Source organism: Myotis brandtii, unplaced genomic scaffold, assembly GCF_000412655.1.
Source record: "Myotis brandtii unplaced genomic scaffold, ASM41265v1 scaffold148, whole genome shotgun sequence".
NCBI classification, from domain to species: domain Eukaryota; kingdom Metazoa; phylum Chordata; class Mammalia; order Chiroptera; family Vespertilionidae; genus Myotis; species Myotis brandtii.
This window is the reverse complement of record NW_005355347.1, coordinates 413,782-423,653: the sequence shown is the minus strand read 5'-3', so window position 1 is coordinate 423,653 and position 9,872 is coordinate 413,782. Positions and strand designations below refer to the sequence as shown.

The following is a 9,872-nucleotide window of genomic DNA, read 5'->3' as shown; positions in this document are numbered from 1 at the left end:
GGGTATGTGGTGAGTTCATTATTTTACAGCCTCATTGAACTATTTAAGGCATCTCAGTTTTCTCTATCTGGCTCTGCTAGGGTGGTAAGGTCGAACTCCTGCAGGTCCACCCTCCTGCCAGCAGTGGCCATGGGCACAATGCCCTGTCCAGGTCTTCTCAGCTTTCTTTACTGGGCTCTGTCAGGATGGGTGAGGCTATGGAAGCATGTGTGGCTCCACCCCTCTTTCAGTAATGGCTATCATAGTTGCTCTTGTTTGAAGCTTCCCAGCCATCTCTGCAAGGGGTCTGCTGTAACGGGGAGAGAGAAAAGGTGATGCCTTTTCTTGGGAGACCACTGCTTCTGTCCCTCTTACACTCCAGGCTCTAGTGTGAGTCCTGCATCCAGTCCTCCACTATTGCCCTCACTGGAGCCTCAGTGGGTGCTGTGCTGCATCTGCAGCAACCTCCCCTTCGTTCCCTGTCCACCCCTCCTGCTCATTCATATCTTCCCACCTTCAGATGTTCTAACAGGTGGCTCTTTCAGGTCAGGTATCTTTGTGTGTTGAGCAGGGGGGTCCTTTGTTGAGTTATAATTGTCTAACTTGTAATTTTAAGAAGAGAATAAAGGAGTCTTCTCACTCCACCATGATGCTGAGTTATTGTGGTTTTTATCTAAAACCAAGCTTTTATTATTCTTATCTCCCTTTTGAAAATTAAAAAATGCTTTTTTTATCATAAAGTAGTACATATTTTCTATAAAAATCCTATATAATAAAAGGGTAATATGCAAAAAGACCGAATGGCAGAACCGAACAACCAATCAAAGTGTAACATGCTAATGATATGCTAAGGTGCTCAACTGCTTCTATGATGTGCACTGACTACCAGGGGGCAGACAGTCAACTGGTTGACCAGTCGCTATGATGTGCACTGATCACCAGGAGGCAGATGCTCTGACAGGTAGGTTAGCTTGCTGCTGGGGTCCGGCCGATTGGGACTGAGCAAGATGGGCCGGATACGCCCCGGAGCCCTCCTGAGGCCCCTCCCCGGGTGATTGTGCACCGGTGGGGACCCTCAACCTGGCCTGCACCCTCTCACAATCTGGGACCTCTCGGGGGATGTTGGAGAGCCGGTTGTTTGTCTTGTTGGTGTTGACTTGTATAAGTTCTTTATATATAAACAAATCGGAGTTTTTAAGTCATTCTTCTCTTTTAGAAAGGAGGACATTTGCTCTGATTTCTCAGAATGGTCTCCTTTTGTGAAGTACTGTATATTTTTATATACCTAGTGATTATTTTTCCAATTTATTCATATTTAGAAGGGATGGTTTATGCTTACTGTGTTGGAATTTGAGAAGGATTCTGTTGGAAATTGTGTAAGCCCCTTGCCAATTATTTTGTCATAGTATATTTGTTAAATAAGCAGTCCCCATGACTTGGGGTCATAGGAACAGACTGCTGGTGTGATGGCTCCTGGCTGGGCGGGCAGGCTCCTCCTTTGTTGAGGGTTTCATTCTCTCCTCGAGGAGCCATGGGAGACCCAGAGCTCCAGGTGTCACTGTAACTCGCCTCCTGGGCTGGTGGAGTTTGTTAGTGAGTCAAGTCACTGCTTTTCCCTCTCATATTTGTAATACTTCATGTCAGACGAGTCCCATGTTGCTTGGAGCAATTCTCCTTCATAGCATCCGTTTCCCATAATTCCTCTGCTTTGATTAGAAATTGCCTCTTCACCAATGAAACCGAGGATCGACATTCAGATGGCTGGCTGCATGTTTGTGGCATTGATAGAAATCTGTTATGCTAGTGTTTGTATTTGATCAACTACCTCAGTTCTCAGTTGTTATTGCCAAATTTTCCCCTGGCTCTGCTGTTTTGGGCTTGCAGGTTTCCCAGATTTCTGGGAATGCTCTCTACTTGCTCCCCCCGAGGGCTCCTCCTTGGCTGTGTTCAGTTGCAGACTAGTAGGTCCCTCTTTTGACCTAATCCTACCTGTGCCCGCATAACAGAAATCCCTCAGTATCTGGATACTGGTGGCATCCTTCTCTGTTTAGTAGAAAATGATTTAAAATAAAAACTTCCCTAATTGTATATTTCTTAGGTCATGCCAGTAAGTTTTGGGGAGGGAAGAATTTAAATATATGGACTCAAATGTATGCCATCTTCTCTATTGGTCAAAGAGATCAATGGATTTATCTGCATTAAATGCTTTCAGGAAGTGTATTGTGTCTTCTGCTTTTCCTTATCTACCAGATGTTTCTGTTTTGTAATAGATGATTCAACACGTGTTCCTCTTGGAGAAAACAAGGACTACATTAATGCTAGTCATATTAGGATAACCAATTCTGGAGAAGAGTATTTCTATATCGCTACCCAAGGGCCACTGCCAAGTACCACAGATGACTTTTGGCAAATGATTTTGGAAAATAACTCTAATGTTATTGTCATGATAACCAGAGAGATAGAAGCTGGAGTTCCCAAATGCCATCATTACTGGCCCATTTCTACGAAGAAGCCTTTGGAACTGAAACACTGTCGTATCTTCCTGGAGAACTACCAGATACTTCCATATTTCACCATTCGAATATTTCAAGTTGTGAGGAAGTCTGTAAGTTTTTAAAAATCAGTATCAGATACATATTTCATTATATAAGCATGCATATCAGGATGAGAAGTTAGGCATAGGGTAGCGTATAGACCGGGATATTTTTTAAATAACTTAGTTTTACTTCTCTCTGGCATTAGAAACTAAGACCTCACCACTTCCACTTGTGCTTAATCAAACTCTGGCTGGCGAGAGGAAGGAATGGAAGGGGGGAATGGAGTGAGAGAGTGAGTATTGGAAGTTGCCTAATCCTGGGATGTACTTGGGCTGCTTCTGCCAAGTGTGACAGATGTGTATTGAGTCTTTAAGGTATGTTAGTCATGTGAAGGTATGTTAGGAATGTGCCAGGCACCCTTACAGAGTGGTGGAGAGTTTGGTGTGCTCAGTGGTAATGTTGCGATCCATGTGGAGGGTTTGGGAGCTTTGGAAGGAAGTACTTAGCATTACTTGTGGTTTTGGGAAGGTTTGTTGGAGGCAGTGGCATCTGAATTGAGAATTACCCAAATGAGAAAGATGGAAAGAGGGAGTAGATTATCAAGATATAAAATGGAACGGGGTATATATAAAGAAATATAAGTAGTTAAATGTTTCTGGAACATAAAATTGCAGTGCCAGGAAGTAATGAGAGATGAGATGAGGTTATAGAAAGTAAGCAGGGGCAAACCAGAACATGAAATTTCTTGGATTTTAGTGAAGAAGTCAAACTTTATTATGAAGATAACTGAGAGACATTGAAGAATTTTAGTAAGAAAGTGCCATTGTCATCTAGGGAAGTTGGCATTGAGATGGAAAGCAGAGACTTTGGTGTTTTTTAGATAAAATTGGCAGACTTATATGTGACTTATGACTTTTGACTTATAAGTGACAGAAGGAGTGGTCAAAAGTATGCTATGTAATATGGTAGCCACATGTGGCTACTTAAGTTATTTAAACTTACATAAAATAACAAATTTATTTTTCACCTGCAGCAGTCCCATGTTACCAGAGGCTACCATATTGGGCAGCACAGATATAGAACATCTGCGTCATTGTAGAAAGTTTTGTTGGGAAGTGTTGTCTGGAGTAATTCACAGATTTCTTGCTCTGATAGACTCAGAAAATAGAAAAGCGATGATTTATAGGAGGAAGTGATGAGTTAACTTCTCTGAGTGGATTTGATTAGCAAGTACGTGATACGTGTGTTCCACAGGAATGAATGGGATAGGAGTTAAACAGGAAGCTTGAAAAAAAGGGATGATATTTGGAGTCATCACCAAAGAAGTTGATTTGATTAGAGCACGATGACTAGGAAAAGGGTTTCTGGAGGTGCTGAGGTTGGAACCTATACATTTTTAATAGGCAACTATGTGATTATTTCCTCCCCGACAGCCAGACTATGGGATTTCTGTTCACTGGTTATGGGACTGGCCCAGGGTAATCTGTGGCAAGATTCAAATGATAAAGGGAGTTGACAGTTTGTAAGAGAATAATTCTGATAATTAGTCATGAAGTCTTAATTTAGGGAGATGAATGGAATTGGGCCAGTCAACTAGGAGTACATGGAGGACACAAGGGACAGGAAAGTGCATTTGGTTGCATTGAAGTGACGCACAAATGAGGTGCTAGCATATAGGCTTCTGGTCAGACAGTGGTGGTGGATTTTAAGAACTGGAAGCTTTTTGATCCCTGACATTGCAGGGGGTGCTCCTCACTGTGAGGACTAGGAGGAAGGAGTCTCTCCTCTGCAAGAGAGAAATAAAGGTGCTGTGATTCAGAATGTCGGTGGCACTATGAGGACCCTGACTGTGCCCTGGATGGTGTCAGAACCTGTGGTAGGGAGAAGGTCAGGATGTTCTGTGAATGTAGTAGATCAAGCAGGTGGTCTATCTAGTGGGTTATAACAATGAAAAGATGAAGCTAGGAGGTATGAAACTCAAAAGGAAGAGAGTTTTGTTTTTTTCAAGGAGAAGGAATAGTGAATTGGAAACGGGAGTGGGCAGCAAGCAGTATGTAACCTAGTCTCTGTGCTCTGTGATACTTAGGGCCTCGATCAGAGCGCCAGAGACAGTGAAGTGCCTGTGGGAGGCAAGGCAAGGCAAGACAAGGCAAGGCAAGGCAAGGCAAGGCAAGGCAAGGCAAGGCAAGGCAAGGCAAGGCAAGGCAAGGAAATGGAAGAAACATTTAGGGAGGTGACTAGGGTTCCTAAGATATTATTGTGGGATGGTGGCCCTGAGTGCAAAGGGAGAAGTTGAGAGAGAGAGAGGAGTAGGGAGGGATGGGAGAGGCAGATTTGCGAATGAGGAGGGTATGAGCCCAGAGTGAGGAGCAGGATGTCAGGAATAACAACGGCTGACATGGATGCAGAGCTTGCTGGCTGTGTGCTGGGCACCATGCTTTTTCTGTATACCTGGGGACTCGCCTGATCCCTCATTCCCTTGATACCTGTTGATTCCTTCCTATTAACCAAGTAGCATGTCAGGGGCTGGGGATATAAAGAGACACAGTCTCAAGTCTTAGAGTACTTGCAGGCTAGCATGGAAGGAAGACACCAGCCCTAACCGGTTTGGCTCAGTGGATAGAGCATTGGCCTACGGACTGAAGGGTCCCGGGTTCGATTCCAGTCAAGGGCATGTACCGTGGTTGTGGGCACAACCCCAGTGGGTGATGTGCAGGAGGCAGCTGATTGATGTTTCTCACTCATTGATGTTTCCAATTCTCTATTCCTCTCCCTTCCTCTCTGTAGAAAATCAATAAAATATATTAAAAAAAAAAAAGACACCAGCCACATCAGTTCCAAATGGGGTGTGATGCCTGCCGCGGCAGGAGAGGGCAGCATGCTTGGAGAATGTAGGCCAGGCGGGAGGCACAGATGCATGGTCTGTCTTCATGGACTCAAGTTCTGGGATCCACTTACGGAGTTTTGGCAAGGGAGGCCAGGACGGTGGCCTTTGGGCTGAGGCCCACAAGCCTCAGACCCATGTGGTTCTGTTTGGAGAACCTGCATCAGCAGCCTGTCTTCATGGCACTGGGTCAGTCAGGAAAGCAACTCTCCATGGTCAACAGCAGCAGGAGAGATTTAGTCCTTGAAATATGTGACAGGGTGAGAGTTACCCTAAAACTCATGCCTTCACAGGATTTTCAAGGATTGTTTTCATCACTGACTTTTAGGTGCTGATGATTCAAACTTGAGCTTTCTATTTGGAACTTAGGAAAACTGATGCACTAGGGCAGCAGGAGAGGAGTGAGAACCCACCCTGAGTGTTCCCCGTGGGTCCCCAGTGAAATTAAATGAGGGCGGACCCTGGAAGAGGGTGATCCCTTTGGAAGGGATGATTGGAAAACTCAAAGTGCTTAATCTGTCAGTCTTGAGGAGTTTCATGACTCCACATCCAGGGGCTCAGCACAGGTCATCAACCACCCTGTCCTCATTGGCAGAGGACATTGGTGCTCCCGGTCAAGCAACTTGATAGCACATATCTGTTTTAATTAAATTTAATGATATTTAAGCTAAGAAAGAGTGCTATTCTATATTATTCATAACATGTTGGGCCATCTTTGAATTCCTGTTTTTTTCTGCAGCCTCATGGTGCAGAAGAAAGATAGTAGACTTGGATTCAGGAGGCCTACTTGGTAGTCTCAGCTCTGGACCTGTGAGCCTTCTGACCTAGCATGCATCTCTCAGTCACGCTAATCCTAACTTCTTTATCTCTAAAATGAGGATAAATAGTGCCACCTCCAAACACTGATATGAGGATTAAAAGCGATAATGCACAATACCTGGAACAGAACAAGTGCCCAATTCATGTTTCCTGTTGGTATTCATATGTTTATTATTGTAGTACCTATAGCCATTATTATTATTATTATCATTACTATTTCTGGTATATTAGAAATTAAAATGATATCTTTAGTATAAGAGGTTGATATATCTGTCTTCTCTATCTCTCCCCTTCTTCTCTCTCCCTCTTTCCTACACCCTTTCCCTCTCTTTCACTTTCTCAACAGACAGGAACTAGGCACTTTATAAAACAGTTGCAGTTCACCAACTGGCCAGACCACGGCACTCCTGCACCACCAGAGTGTTTCATACAGTATGTCCGCTATGTGAGGAGCAGCCACCTGACAGGACCCATCGTGGTTCACTGCAGCGCAGGAGTGGGCCGGACCGGGGTGTTCATCTGTATGGACGTGGTGTTCTGCGCCATTGAAAAGAACTTTGCAGTAAGTGTGGGAATTAAGCAGATAAACCCATGTCAGTAAAACTCTACTTTCAACAGTCTTCCAACAGCTGAAGATTGACTAATGTTTAGTTAGTTATTAAGAGCAACTTAGTTATTACTAGGAGCAACTTAGTAAAGAGACATGAGCTTTGGGAACCTGCTCCTTAACTGCGGCAGGTTCCTTCAGGTGGTTGTGAGGATTGAAATACATAATGAAACGAATAGCTTCGAACATAGTACCTACACACTGAGTGTGAGTTCATCTTCCTTCCTCTGCCTTCCACCCCCAGGGGCCTCTTCCCGGCCTTGTTGGAGAAGATTGGTGACATGTGCCTGTTTTGAATGGACAGAACGACATGCATGTAGCACATTGAAAACAATGCAGACTTCAGAGCGATTGAGAGGCTAGGGGTGTGACTGCCAGTTTTGCCACATACTGTAGACTTTTGGCGACTTGGTGCAAATTGTTCATCCTCTCTGCAACCCAGTTTGCTCATATATAAAATATGGATAATAATATTGTTGGGTTTGAGTTATTCATTAGCAATTCTTTACTTTCCTCTTAATTTAGACATGTGGTGATTATACTATTGCCTTTATTATTGGTTACACTGATGGGGGAATGTGACTTTAGATCTGTGGCCAAACAGGCTACTTGCTGAGCGTTCTGCGCTGCAGCAGTGAGGGTGGGCGTGCGTGCACTGAGCAGGCGGGGCTCTGACCACAGTCAAGCCCAGGAGTGTGACCCTGCAGCTTAGTCCAGGCAGACGGGCTGTGGGCGTGCCTGGCAGACAGCGCTGCAGTCAGGCTGTTGTCGGAACAGGTCTCAGACTCTTCTCCTCAGACTCTGGGTAGTTGTACTCGACAGTGACAGCAGATGCCGCTTGGGCCCTGGACCTCAGGGTGCATGATGTGGGAGGATAGGAAAATGGCCTCTCCCGGTCACTCCTGAAGGAGGGGGAAGCAATTTTCCATCTTTTCAGAATCTTGAGCCCAGTATCTCCTAGCATTTCACTGTTTCCGATTGAGTTCCTGTTGAGGCTGCCCCTTCCCTGAACTAGTCCCTGTGGGAGATGCTGGTTAGTGTAGGCCAGTCAGGGCTGCTCCAGGCCTTACGGTTGAGAAGAGGAGAGGAATGATTTTCCAGAATAAACTTAGGGCTTTATCACATAGAAAGAATATAAACTGGCTGGCCCCAAAAAAGACAAATGTTCTAAAAAATGCTAAGTGAGTCTGATGTTACCCTTTGTCCTGTTAGCAGAAAATGCATTAGTATAATTTTTCTTTTATATATTTTTCATCATAATTTCTTAAGTAGTTTGTTTATATTTATCTTTATTTTATATCCCTTGTAGAAAATGTAAAACTGTAAATATTCTATTTCATAACCCTAAGGAGCACTGTCTTTTCCCCACATTGTACCTTCTTTAAATCCTAAATGTGTTTTATAATGTCATCTGTCTGTTTAATTGACAGTGTGCATAAAATGATGCATTTTACAATCAAGAATGCCTTAGATTTGATGAAATATAGTGGTTCAAAAATAGGAAATACACTATTTTTTCCTTATTGGTTTTCCATAAAGCCTTGAGCTGTCACATATTCGTACTGATGCCCCTCTCTACTCTTCAGAAATGCTTTCCACCAGAGCTCTGGGAGGTGTGGCCTTGGACCAGCATCAGTCTGTGGATGTTTGATATCTGCAGAAATTGCTTGATAGGAATTTAGAGGAAGCTTTTAGAAGCACTCAGGGCAGTTTGGTGCATTGCTATATGGTCTAGAACCGTGGTCGGCAAACTGCGGCTTGTGAGCCACATGCGGCTCTTTGGCCCCTTGAGTGTGGCTCTTCCTAAGCCTTAGGAGTACCCTAATTAAGTTAATAACAATGTACCTACCTATATAGTTTAAGTTTAAAAAATTTGGCTCTCAAAAGAAATTTCAATCGTTGTACTGTTGATATTTGGCTCTGTCGACTAATGAGTTTGCCGACCACTGGGAAGCATGAGCAGCGTGCTGGTCGCGTGAGCAGGTGCAGACCATGTGCATGCTGGGAATTCGCATGGGGAGGCTTACATGTTGCAAGCTGCATACAGCCACATGTGGCTGGACAAGTGTGACCTCTGACATTTAGGATTAACTTACTATAATGTTAAAGGATATGAACATCTGAAAATATGTAACCATCTATTTCTTTTCATTAATTGTTATTTGTAGAGCAATTTTCATAGTTAATCAAGCCTGCTTACAATCCCTGAAACTCTGGAGACACTTAGGTTGCTCTGAGTTCAGACATTCTGCACACAGCTTTCCCTCGCACACCTGCAGCAGTAGCAGCCGCTCACGGGCAGTCACCAGCTATCACATAGAAAAGTGAGTAGTCCAAATTTTTCCTGCACCACTAAGCACACAGTTTAGATCATCCAGCAGGTGTTTTTTTCAATTTTATTTTTTTTAATCAAAACTGTCTTGATGAAGCAGTGTGTTGATTTGCCTTCTGGCATAAATTCCTTAATCTGTGTCACTACCTTCGACTGTTTTATGGTCAGCTCTACTACCAGAACATAATCCTTCACAAAACTTACACTCTGAGCAACAGTTGTTGACGATGTTGTACGTTACATTTTTATACAGTGTAGAGCTGTATAATTGTGTTTGTCAGCAATCAAACTGAGAAAAGAGACTTCTTCTTTCGTGTCTCATCATGTTCAAATCACACATATACTGAAAGAATCACTGTGTAAGCAATATCTATGTGTTTATTAAGTTACAGTGGTAAATTGCTACTTCTGTTTCATGAATTAGTACCACTTCCATCATTAACCAGTTTCTGATCTTGTTAAGCTGTGGTGTCATTAGAAACTGGTACTTTAACTTTTCTGCCACATACAGTGGTAGGCAAAAGTAGGTTAATCCTATCTAATAATAGACAAACATGGTAATTAACTGTACCTCTGACACGCTTCCCATTGGCTAATCAGGGCGATATGCAAATTAACTGCCAACCAAGATGGAGGCCGGCAGCCAGGCAGCTAAAGCGAACAGGAGGCTTGCTTGCTCCAGTGATGGAGGAAGCCAAGGTTCCCCGCCTGCTG

The 9,872-nt window shown here is 43.6% G+C and overlaps 1 protein-coding gene across 1 annotated transcript in view; it reads left to right on the top strand.

The window, feature by feature from the left end:
* PTPN20 (protein tyrosine phosphatase, non-receptor type 20) overlaps positions 1–9,872 on the top strand; it is an 83,277-nt gene that overhangs the window by 65,919 nt on the left and 7,486 nt on the right. The window contains exons 5-6 of the mRNA XM_014535667.1: positions 2,250–2,584; positions 6,566–6,781. Coding sequence (XP_014391153.1) covers positions 2,250–2,584; positions 6,566–6,781 — 551 coding nt within the window. The remainder of the gene's footprint in view (positions 1–2,249; positions 2,585–6,565; positions 6,782–9,872) is intronic.